Here is a 13,197-nt window from a genome sequence, read left to right on the forward strand (position 1 = left end):
CATGACTGACTGGCATGAAAGCTACTCCTTCAACCCACCCACCCCCCCAACCAGAGGAAGAAAACGAGGATACCCAGCTTGAACATCTTCCTCCCCTCTTCCCTTTGACTCCCTTCAAAACAAAAGCCAAGGAGAAGACCGTAAAGGGAGGGAAAACTTCAAGCCATTTAAAAAGAGAGGTGTGCTCAGCTTTTCCCTGCCCCACAACGAGTCAAATTTGCAAGTCACTTTAAAATTGGACAGCAAAGACCTATATATACCTTAACTCCTTTCACCTTCTTGCAAGTATTTCAACACCTTGCCAGACCACCTTCATGTTCTACAAGAACGAAGGACCTGACATGAGAACCTAAAAATGGACATGCAAACTGTTGAAATATCAATAAAGGGAGATGATAAAGGTTAAGGAAGGTATCTGACTTGCAATTTCCTTCCCAACTACCATATGAACATCATTTAGAGGAGTGTTCACATTCTGAGGAGTGACAAACATACATAATTCCAAATAAAAATAAAGTACGTATCTGTAAATGTACTACAATTCATCTTCCATGGACATGAACTTCAACCAAATTTCATCACTCTTTATTGGGACTTCAGATACTTGAAGAGTAGTACTGTGTTTGCATTCTTCAGCACTTTACACACTAATAATGCTGTACTATTACACATAATCCTACTCCAAGTATCAGTGCACGACCTATAGGTACTTCTGCTTATTGCTTCGATTTAATCAATCATACTAGTTGGGCATAAAAAAATTCAGCAAACATGGCAAACACAAAAACACATGCACCTGAAATACACACATACCATCAGTGGTGTCCTTCTTTCAAAACTATGTAAAAACAAGACAACATCCTTACATTATAAACAACACCATTCCATTGCAATGCAGTGCACTCATCTATGCATACCCCATGTAAAATCATTTCAACTGAAAACACTATAAAAGAATAAGTGGTATAGGAATCACATTGTCCAACACTCATACATCACCAAAAATTATAAAACCTTAACGCATCACTGGACTACAAGCAAATGTGACAGTTATTAATTTAAAAAAAAAAAAAAATTAAACAAAAATCTTTAACTTTTGTAGCTTCTGAGATCTGCCACATGGGCTTGTAATATGAAAAATAAATTTTCTCTGGACAGCTGTCAATTACAAATGGGCCCATTCACTGGAAATGCAACACACCTTCAAAAGGAGTATACACACACTCCCACTTTACACTGATGTCAAAGAATAACCATGATAACTGTTTTTCCACTGAGATACCCAACATTATTTACATCCACAAGTTACATCAGAGAACTGGCTTGTCGTTTTCAGCCAACCAAGCAACTTCGAGCTCTTTACATTAATCTACTTAAAAGTTTCAGAAACTACAGGCAACAAACTTGGCAGTAAAAGTAATGTCAAGTAATCTTTCCAAGACCTCCAGTGAGTTATCATATTCCATCATATTCTTTCCAAAGTGCATACAACTGATGTCACATGAGAGCCAATTCAATACACAAATTACTGTAGTATACTGTACAGGCAGTCCCTGGTTATTGGCGGGGGTGGGGGGTTCCGTTCCGACGGCTCAATAAGCGGAAATTGCAGATAACCAAAAATCGACAATTTTCGGGGTTTATCGGTGACGATAACCAGAATTTGGAGCTGATAACCAGTTGATGGGGCTTCTGTTAGGTAGGCATCAGCACCAATATATTATTATCGGTGCCCATACCCCGAAATTGTCACATTTCGGCACCGAAAATAACCAATTTTCAGCGTGGCACTCATAAAACCAGATCGCCGATAAACGGGGACTGCCTACTTGATTTCTGACATTCCTCCTTACTGCCAATACCAATGCTGCCGTAGACACTGCTGAATGATCCACCAGGCGATTTAGACGCTTGGTTCCGTATCACAAAAACACTGTACAGTTTAACTTCCTAGTAAGGACAAGACACTGTGTGTCTCTCTCTCTACCACCTCTCAAACAAAAGAGGACGGTATATGAGATGGCTACTTGTCCATATTAATTAATGAATAATACTGAGCACTGACACATCATCTGTAACTCATAAAAAAAATGAATGAATGATCCATATAAATTAATTTGAACAATCGTCCTGCAATATGTACACATATTTATGTGCAGTAAATACACTGTGCAGATATATTTAAGTCTAAGGTACATTATCAAGAAAGGTCTACAAAATTGGCAACTATCGTTCTAATGAAAACTCCAGTTCACCTATGACCTCAAACTTCCTGTGGAACAACTTAGGCAGTGAAAACAAACTGCACAATAATTATATACCAGGATATCTATCACTACTTTTCTCAAATTATCACTCACAGAGCTATGAGGTAGCATTAACCATCATATGACACACATCACTTTGAACAACTGGCTGTACAAATGCGCCAGTCTATGGATAACGGGGTAACTTAAGAACCTCATAACAATCATATCATTACTCATTATTATAAAAATATTTAGAATAACAAACTACATGTATCTACTCTATAACCCTAAGCAGCATCAACTCCTAACCATTCACATTTGAAATAAGACCATATACACTGTAGAGTAATTGTAAAGACATTAACATGAAATAATGCTTCTAATTCAAAGAATTACAATCGAACATCATAAAAACACTTTATTCAATCAGAGTAAAATAATCTAGTGTAAAAATGTAATGCTTAAGTAAAATCAAATTCATTTAGGTCAACAAATGACTTACCTTGAAATGAAGTTGTAAACACATACTGAATTCAAATGAACAGTGACAAATTGGTGAGTGGAACAGTATGCACATTGTAAAGGAACTTTTGATCTTCAAATTCTGTGAATTATGAATCTGCACAAAACACTCACAGTAAATCAACACATCAAAAAAAAACCTTACCTGTCACTAGATGCCCTTGTATCCTCCTGAATGGGATTAGGAGGCGGCCCTTGCATAAAAGGTGGCACGGGGCCTCGGAACATTGGCGGGGGCACAAGCATCCCCGGCGGCTGAGGTTGGCGCATCATCTGAGGACCGTGGCCTGGTCCTGGAGGCATTTGAAAGTTGCCTCTTCCCATCGGCATGGGTGAAGGCCCATCGCCTGGGGGACCTGGTTGACTGTCGTCATCCCCACCAGGCAAGGGTATCTCATCAGGTAAAGGAATGTCCATAATTGTGGTGTACCGAATTCTAGCTTTAATTTAATTTACCAAAATCTGATCGTCACCTGAAAAGTCAGAGAGAAACCACTTAGAGTTTTATACACGAGTCAACAACTCTATGTCACTAGAAATATTAAACAAAACAAAACTTCTATGTACAAAAAATTCTTTACAAAAGACAGATTTACATCTGAAGAAATGGAAACACAAAAAGTAAATATCTCTCAGAAGCTTTCTAAATTTACAGATATAATATATGAAAGTAACTAACCACGCATCCCATAGAGTATATTGATGTCCAAACTACAAGCTCAAGAATAACTATGTTCTCACATAGTACGTAGTACATTGACAAATTTGTTCTCATCATGAGGTAATTGTATTCAAAGTTTAAAATATAAGTTTACAGAAAATCCTTAGTATTATTTCATTTTGAACTCAAGATTACAAAGTCTTATCACTAATGGGCATTACGGTTTCCCAAAGCTATGTTTTATTGACCCATAACTTTTTATACAATAAGTGGATTGACCTTGAAATCCCACTAGTTATGGCGCCATAACTATTATTGCCACCTTATGGTGCCAATAACAGAAACTCGGCCCTTATGCGCCATAAAACCGTCGCAGCATTAACCGAGGCCGTCGATAACCAGGGACTGCCTGTATACAAAACTAACATGTATCATATGGTCAAGCTTAAGAGGAAATAAAATGAAGTTGATAAATTTCTACCTATGTATTACTACTACTGGATGCCATACCTAGCAACAGAAAAAAAAAAATTCACAATTACACTTTTACTGGATTTCATGACTCCAAGATTAGTAACTTTGAAAAACTGTAATAGAAATGCTGTAATATATAACAATCTAACAAACTGCCATGGATTAATGATTAAAAAAAAAAATTTCATTTATGAGTTAAGTGTTAATCTTGCCAAATTAAAATCACCCAACCTTTATCAATAAATAGAACTAACATTTCGTAGAGGAAGCCATGAAAATGTAAAATATCGTATTTCGAGAATCCTTAGGAGTAAACAGCACAACAAAGACATCACTGTCACATACATAGAATACTTGAAAATTCTACTTATCAAAGTTTGTCAAGATCCCAGACAACCTCAGCACAAACTTAGACCACAAACGGTAAAGGCATTAACAGGATTGACACTAAGCTTGGCTTAGCCACCTTCCGTCAGTTTCACTTTCCGTGTCTATTTCTGGAGGAACTCCATTTGGTCGCTTTACAACTGCCTGTCTGAATATAAACTGAATAATAAAACTCCAAAAATGTTTATGGAAGGAATACAAAACTTAGGTCAAAGGCTAAGCAATGGGAACTATGAGGTCATTCAGCACTGAAATGGAAATTGAGAGTAAAAAGGTTTAACTACATGCATAACAGGAGGAAAACTTACAGTTCCACTGAGAAATAATTGTTAAGAGAGGGTGGACAGGAAGGTGGAAGGGAATATGAGCAGAATGGATGGGGTTACAAACAGGGGCTGAAAGGACACAGCAAAGAATCTGATGGCGCTACCCTCCTATGGGGCTGCTCCTATTAATTTGTAACAAAGATTCATGTCAGATTTGATGCAATGAGTACGCTTTTCTCTCTCTCTCTCTCCTGGCTGTAAGATAATCACGAATGACTTGTAAGTCAGTGTCAAAGTCACTCTACACTTCAGTTAGGCCAAATTTTGTTGCCAAATCATATTCAAACAATATTCAGTCATTGTTTCCTATCTATTATTTTGGGGAGAGAGAGAGAGAGAGAGAGAGAGAGAGAGAGAGAGAGAGAGAGAGAGAGAGAGAGAGAGAGAGAGAGATCGGTTGGTACAAGACTTTATTTTCTCACTCGTCAAACTTACTCTGTTATGCTTTAATTCATATTTCCCCCTGAAAAGAATCTAAGGGGCTTATCTGTGGATTTAAACACATGTGGAGCTGTTTGAAATATTGGCAATAGCACCATATCGAGATGCCATGTTGTTAGAAAATCTGATTCCATTACTTGTTATTGTGTAAAAAAAAATTTTCAATTGTGAATTATGTAGGAATAGATTTAGAATTGTGTGGAACAAAAAAGATGACATTTAATATCTGTAATGGGAAAAATATTTTTCTCTCTCTGTTATTAGAAATTTGGCAGACATGCGGATATTAAACACACGTGGGAGGAAGAGAGGCCTGGTAATTTTGGAAATACTATACACAGTACTGTACTAGATATGCATTTAATTCTAGCAATCTTCCTTTTAATTCTATTATGTTGAATACCATCCCAATCTATCATTTATTCCTGTTCTGAAATTATCTTCCTGATCTGTGGTTTTATTATATTCAGTACAAAGGTATCACATCTACTTCTCTGGGTACATACAATCAATGAGGTTCACTATTTTGGCCAGCTAGCTATAGATTAAGGCTGATACAACACTTGCACAGAGGGAAGTGATAAAAATATGTAACTATGTACGTGCTAATTATTTTCAAAATACAATGGACACCCGTAGTCACGTTCAAGATTTGCAGACTCACCTATCAGCAATTTCTTTTTGGACTATATCTACCAATGATTCGCCGGAAATTTGCCTATCCCCGGTCACTAAACGCACTTTTTGTCATAACGCTATTACGATATTCAGTTATAAACAAATTTATAAGGTTTTTCTTGTGTTTGAACTATCAAATTAGGCGTTATAAGTGCTTCTAGAGGGGTTGTAAGTAATCACAGATTCTATCTATTCGCGAAGCGGTCTGATATGCATTCCTTGAGAATACGGGGGGAAGGTGGTTTCACTATATTCATGATCAATCAAATTCAATCAAGGGGTCCCTGGGGATGAAGAAACCTTCATCCCACAACTCAGGTAGCCTAGGAGGGTTAGGGGTTGGGTAATTCTAGGCAATAACTCTGCACAGACGGCAAGGAATGGTCCTGCGAATACGAAAGGCCCTAGGGATTGGGTCGTCAGACGTATTTCCCTGTTTAGAACTAGTTCCTGGGGGTTAATTACAGTCGACCGCCCAAAAATAATAGTAAGGTCTTAATAATCAACCCAAATACTATAGAAACTGTAATTTCCAAATCAATACCCGATGCAAAGCTGTTACCTAGATTTACTACCAAGGCTGATTATTATTATATATTCATATGAAACCTATTCATATGGAACGAGGGTCAAACGTTATTAACAGTTTGCGACCTGATTTCCACCAGTCGCCGACCGGGACAGGTAAGGGCATGTCGCACTTAGTAAGGTTAGGTAGGTGAGACTGGTCAGGTCACATTCTAGCACTGTAAGAGAAGTCAGGTCGACTTGTGTACGATGAACCTGTCCTGGTAGATGAGTGGTGGGAATCAGGCCATACGCTATTGTCCAAGTTTGATTTTTTTTTTTTTTTGGGGGGGGGCAGGTGTATTACTTCCTTTTGCAGATCTGTCGATAGAAATTGAAAATAGACTTCTTCAAAAAACAGCACTATTGTCAAGTTTGATATATTTGAGGGGCAGATATAGGTATAACTTCCATTTGCAGATCTGTCAAAAGAAGAGATCAAAAATAGAAAAAGAAAACTTAAGCAAAACAACACAAACACGAGGGAACAGTGAATTTGGACCCGTAAACTGTAAGATCAGACCAAAATTTCATTTTATAATCGATTATTTGGAGATTATTAGAACAAAATTATTTAAGAATAAACAACATAATCCAAGCATCTATCGGAATAGAAAAGAAAAAAAACCACACAACACACACACACGAGGGAGCAGTGAATTTGGACCCGGAAACTGTACAATTAGACCAAAATTGTAATTCATAATTAACCATTTGAAGATTAGAAAAATAAACCAACAAAATGATCAAAGCATCTGTCGAAATACAAAATAAGAAAACTTAAAAAAAAAATCATACACTCACACCAGGAAGCAGTGAATTTGGACCTCCTAACCTGTAAGATTAAACCTAAATTTTTATTTATAATCGATTATTAGATAAAGATTATTTAAGAATACACCTACAATAAATCCAGGCATCTGTCTAAAGAAGAAATAGAAAATAGGAAACTTAAAAATCCAGGCATATGTCGAAAGAAGAAATAGAAAATATAAAAGAAAACTTAGGAAAAAAAAAAAAAAAGGACACGAGGAAGCACTGAATTTCGACCCCTCTAACTCTAAGATTAGACTTAAATTTAAATTTATAATCGATTATCCGGTGACTATTTGATTAAAATCATTCTAGAATAGACCATCAAAATAATCCGGGCAGGTTTAGGCCTCAAAATAGAGAACACCTAAATACTAGGAATAGTCCGGTTGCCGAATCTCCGTCGGCGTAGGCCTATTTAGGTATCCACTAACCCTACGCTGTAGAAACCCACATATACCAATTAAGCTGAAGACCCCCACTCCAAAACAAGCTTTACGAAACCACGCGACACACACAAGCAGCACAAACGTGTACACATACCACAACACGCACAAACAAACAGACAGTCATTCGGACGGACGAACGCACGCACGCACGAACAAACCAACCCGAAGGAGGAGCACCACCGCCGGTTGGGAAGAAGTTTCCTTCGTAGGTGGTGGGATGGACGTCGTTCAATTGGGGTTAAAATGGCGGTATAGAGAAGGGAAAAGGAGTCAAGAGGAAGAGGAATTACTTACATGGTATGTCGGCCGTCGTCCCTCGCCACCATGAGACATAGTAGTAGGAGGGATTAGGGGGGAGGTGGGAGGGTACAGAGACCTCTTAAAAACGTAAGACACCGACGCTTCCAGTTCCTTTTTTCACCTCCAGTGCCTAATTTATTCCCCCCGGGCCCATCGTTCCGACATCAAACGATCGACCGGCCGCACTTCTAATCGCAATCGGACACTCGATCACCACCACATCACCGAATATACGAGATTAAACGGAAGCGGCGCTGAGCGATTCGGGGCCCACGACCGACACAACAACAACACTTTCCGCGACTGGTGGTGTTATCGTACATCTGGCAGCCTGAGCCAGGCGGCGGCGGACTAAACTAAAAGATGGCGTTTTGGTGAATAATACCGTCTCTGCGGGGGAAGGTATATATACCGTCGATTGGCGTCTTTTCGCTCTTGGAATGTCGGGTTATTTCCCCTTAGACGACTTTTAGAGCATTATAACGCCCTCGTTCCGTACTCGATTGTGACGCCATTTCACCTAAAGATGGCGTTTGGTGAATAATATCGTTTCTGCGGGGGAGGTATACCGTCGATTCGCGTGTTTTTTCACCCCTGGAATCTTAGAATGTCGATTTATTTCACCTTAGACGACTCGTAGAGTATTATAACGCCCTCTTAAATACTCGATTATGACTCCATTTCACCCTGAAAATGATCTTTTCAATGCGTCGTCTCGATTTACGAAGTTAGCACCGATATTTGGCGTAACATCTTCGTGTTTTCAAGCCTTCCTTTCGTTTAGCATTTTCTTTATTATTTACAAATATACATCATCCATACAATAAACTATTATCCTTTCCGTTGTGTGTGCGTAAAAATTCTATATACGTTGCGCGTGTCATCAATATTTTCACGTAGAAGAAGAGTATTCACATTATCGTACATCACGTTGCGGTCACATGGTTACGGAAGTCGAAAAGAGGTGGCAGCACCGAATTTGCGATGACCCGCTAAATACGAAAATCATATTAAATGCACTTGAAGAAAATTATAAACGTAATAATAGAAAGGAGGAAACAAAAATACGAAAGTCTTCAAAAAATGTATTTATATCAAATATTATGATATAATGCAAATGCTTCATAAACATGTAACAAGTAGATTTAATCCACATATTTTTTAGCATATGAATACAATATTGCGCTCTTAGGGTATGTGACCTACTTATTGCATTCAAATATTACATAAATTCTCTCTCTCTCTCTCTCTCTCTCTCTCTCTCTCGCTCTCTCATCTCTTCTCTCTCTCTCTCTCTCTCTTCTCTTCTCTCTCTCTCTCTCTCTCAACATGAATAAGTGGGAACTGAACAGGTGCTATTTCTAAATGGGTCGTGTAAAACACAGGTCTAATTTTTTTTCTAGTCGATACGAGAGCATTATGCAATCATTTTCAATAACTGATGATGCACAAGCGACTAAAACTGTTATTTTTAATTCTTTATTTAACATGTTGCTCGTCCATGCTTTTATTTTATGCCGGGATCTTTATGTAATGATTGATTTGTTTTATTGTTTATTCCGAAATATGTATATAATATATATATATATATATATATATATATATATATATATATATATTAGAGAGAGAGAGATTATAATGGAAAGAGAAAGGTCAGTCCTGGAATGAAAATTGTATATGCAGGGATCGAGATTCTGCATTCCTGGGTGGCTGACCAAGGTGTAGCAGGTATACATTTGGAGACAGGAAAAGGTTCCGCAGGAGCCAGTGAGAGGAACTAAATAATGTTTCTTAGTATAAGAGGTGGCTATACATTTCAGGATGAGTAAATAGGTTGCAAGTGGAGTGTGAGATGGCTACTATTCTTGCTGATGATAATGTATACCAATTGACCTGTTTTCTATGCGTCACCTACTCCGAAGTATACTAGTAACAAACATGGTGGAAGCTACCAGGGACGCCATTTTTAGTACTGGATATTGCTTATTGATATAATGTCAACAACAGAATATAGAAATGGGTGTATATATAATGTGATCCCCAAGGGGCTAGTATACTAAACACAACATCCCAAAAGGCTTTTGCCGTGTCAGCACTAGCTCCTCGGCATAGGTGACGCGTGGATCACAACTCCAAGTAGCACAGAGGACTTTTTCAAACCCGATGGCCTTGTTACTCCTACGTTACCACATTACGTGGAAATGCCGTCTAGAAATATACGTGTCCCAGAAAGATATCATTTTCTGTTATTTGTGTCCGTTATCTAGCTCGTATTGAGAACAGATTACACAACTAACAGCTCGAGAGGTGGGTTATAGGGTGGTAGCAAATTGCATAAATGTAATACTTTCCAATACATTACATAATACCGTCCCCTTCATAATCCATTACAGGACACAGTTCTTTCAAAAAACTTGTCGGGAGTTGCAACCCTTTTCATTTTGCACTGTAGATGTTATTATTTAATAAAAGGAGCCCATAAAAATACCAAAATATAGAAAGTAAGTACTATATTTCAGAGACTGCTGCTGTCTCTCTCTTCAGGTAGGCAATGAATGAGAAAGGTTACAGAAAAGACAGTATTTATACCAAGAGATCTATCCACAGGTAGCCGTTTAACTAGGTCACCTCTGTTAATAATTTCTCTTTGATCTTCTTAAGTGTTGGTTGAAGGAAGATTTTATCTATGATTTCTGAATCCCAGGCGCCCTTTGAGATGTTCATTACCTGTCTTTGTTTAATCAAGGCTGACTCTATCATCTGGGTTTGGTACTGACATTTGCTGCTATAAATTATATGTTACAAATTCCAGTTTATTTTGTGATTATGGTTATTCATATTGTTAAAAATAGCGGAGCTCTGTTATCTATATGTAAATGACCGTTTATGTTCTATTAATCTCTGGGGAAGTGATTTTCCTGTAAAACCGATGTAAGATTGGTCACAGTCCAGGCATGGGATTTGTGACCAGTGTATTCTGTGGGACTTTTCACTTTAATGTAAAAATAAAGCATTATTTGTCTGACCAGTTCTTACAGAGTATTTGTGGTGTTTTAATCTGGTGTTCAATGCTTTGCTGGTCCGACCTAAGTAAAGTAAATCACAATCCATACATGGCATTTTGTATAAAATATTGCCTTCTTTTAGGGGGATATTTTTTATAGGCATGTTTTTATTCTACGTTATCAAATGTGAAAGATACATTTGTATTTAAAAAAAAGGGGGTTTTACAGCCTAAAATCCAATAAAATGTGGCAAACAAAGGGTGTTTGTGGGCACTTCTTTTTTTCCTTTCCGATTTTTCATAATCTTAATAGTTTTAATATAACAAATATCCATGATATGGGATGGAGCACAAATCTGTTCCAATTTCTCTGAACTCAGGACTGACTATACTCGAAGAAACATTGATGAGAAAAATGACATTTTGATGTTTATATGATGTCCTGAACAACAGTGTACACGTCAAATTATTTGTCTTTTTCCTATAAATAATAAATTAACAATTGAAAAGTTTCCTTTCAATATAAATGTCCAAAAAAAAAAATGTAAGCAATCATATTTCTCTAACTCAAGTGTATATTTAATAGAAGGGACTTGATAACTTAGTTGAGCCATTACCTTATTAACACCCAAATCTTTGGGTATGATGGCTGAAATATCATCACCATAACGGTACAATTTCAAAGGAAAATGGAAAATCTTCGGGATGTATGCAGGCCTTCAAAAATTCCATGTATAAAATTGAAAGAGCAGGCAAAGTGGGTTTCCCATTGCCAAACCAAAAGTTGGTTTAAAATATTCCCAGTTGAAAATAAATTTACAATCACATATTCATATTAATTCTATGACCTGGCTAATTGTTAGTGGCAAATTAAGTTTATGCAATTCATCTTTAGGGTATTAATTCCAATACCGAGTCAATCATAAGTTTTGATGTATGTTCCTTTTAGTAACTAAATTCCCATTGACTTTGTATTCGAATACCTTAGTGCAACTGTGAGCTAGTTAGGTTACACCATTCCTTTAACTGTCAATTTCCGTTTCAGCCCTATATGGATGACCTCATGGGTCCCAGTGCTTGGCCTAAATTCTATAGATGTATATTCAGCTCAGTTAAGTCATAGCTATACATTGCTCATGACCCTGCATATATTCGCGGGAACTTAATTGTGCGTACCAAGGGTTCCTTGTGTTTGCGGTTTGGCAGCAAGCTATATAACCAAGGAAATTTCAGTTGCAAATGATTATTTGAAACCATTACTGTTAAAGAAAAAAGAAAAATTGGAAGACGGGGTTGTGGGTGGTTGCTGGGGCCAGAACAGGCCATGACTTTCATAGCAATCTTACGTGCAGTTGAAGTAAGACGTTATAGTAATGAAAACAATTAGTCAAAACACGCACACGTAAGATTTCTAAGCAGGTAAAAGCCTGTGCGAGTTTTTTCCTCCTTTGTATAAGCGTTTCAATTGTTCCTTTGCAACTGAAACCTCCTCAGTTGCAACTTGTTTTAAAATATACATATATATTACGGAAATAACGCACTTTTTCTGGTAGATTCTCTATAGGGCCACTGCTTCCTGTCAGGGATCTCCGCCTTTCTCAAATTCTCAGTCCAAAGCATCCCGTTTTAAACCTTTCTCCCTCTTATGTCTTTTGCTGTGTTAATCTTCCTGTTAGAACTTTATAGCATTCTTCTTCTTCCCTCCACCTCCATGCTCATAAACCCTATTACGCACACGATCTTCTCTGGAAACGAAAAGGACCTTGGTAGCTTTGGGTGTCCTTAACAAAAAGCTTGCAAAAGTCTTGGAGTCTGGTGATCCACCAGACGCCTATGGTGGGACGTGGGAGAGGCATTGAGTCCGAAAAATTCATATGTATTGTAAATATTAGATGAATATAACAATGGTGACATATTTCTGTCGAAATTTCCTACTTTGCTGATATCATTAAAGTTGTAGAATTTACCTTAAGCACCAATTTTCTTTTACAAACAAGAATCAGACCAACAATAAACACACTTTCGTTAACACATGATGCAGTAGGCGCCACTACCCGTTCTATTTATTAAGTTAATTAATCTAATTAATTCATTCATAGTCTATCGCACTATTCAGTTCTAATATACTCAATAAATAAAGTAAAAAAGATTAACACGTAAATTTTTAAAAATGGATTTGGTATATAATGAAGCCACGTATTTCTAAACAATTTTTTATGTGAATAAATTTTGTAAGCTGCAAATATCCTGTTTGTTGACATCCATTATTGCCTTGTCCGATTCGGTTCACCGAATCACTATCAAGTGTCAAATCACATTTCACTTG

General features: G+C 37.4%; 1 protein-coding gene across 1 annotated transcript in view; it reads right to left on the reverse strand.

Moving 5' to 3' along the window:
- Positions 1-8,185, reverse strand: part of LOC135199319 (microtubule-associated protein futsch-like) — a 66,976-nt gene extending 58,791 nt beyond the window's left edge. Inside the window, 2 exon segments of the mRNA XM_064227232.1 lie at positions 2,917-3,244; positions 7,862-8,185. Coding sequence (XP_064083302.1) covers positions 2,917-3,188 — 272 coding nt within the window. The 5' untranslated portion in view covers positions 3,189-3,244; positions 7,862-8,185.
- Positions 8,186-13,197: the final 5,012 nt, after the last annotated feature.

Source organism: Macrobrachium nipponense, chromosome 25, assembly GCF_015104395.2.
Source record: "Macrobrachium nipponense isolate FS-2020 chromosome 25, ASM1510439v2, whole genome shotgun sequence".
NCBI classification, from domain to species: domain Eukaryota; kingdom Metazoa; phylum Arthropoda; class Malacostraca; order Decapoda; family Palaemonidae; genus Macrobrachium; species Macrobrachium nipponense.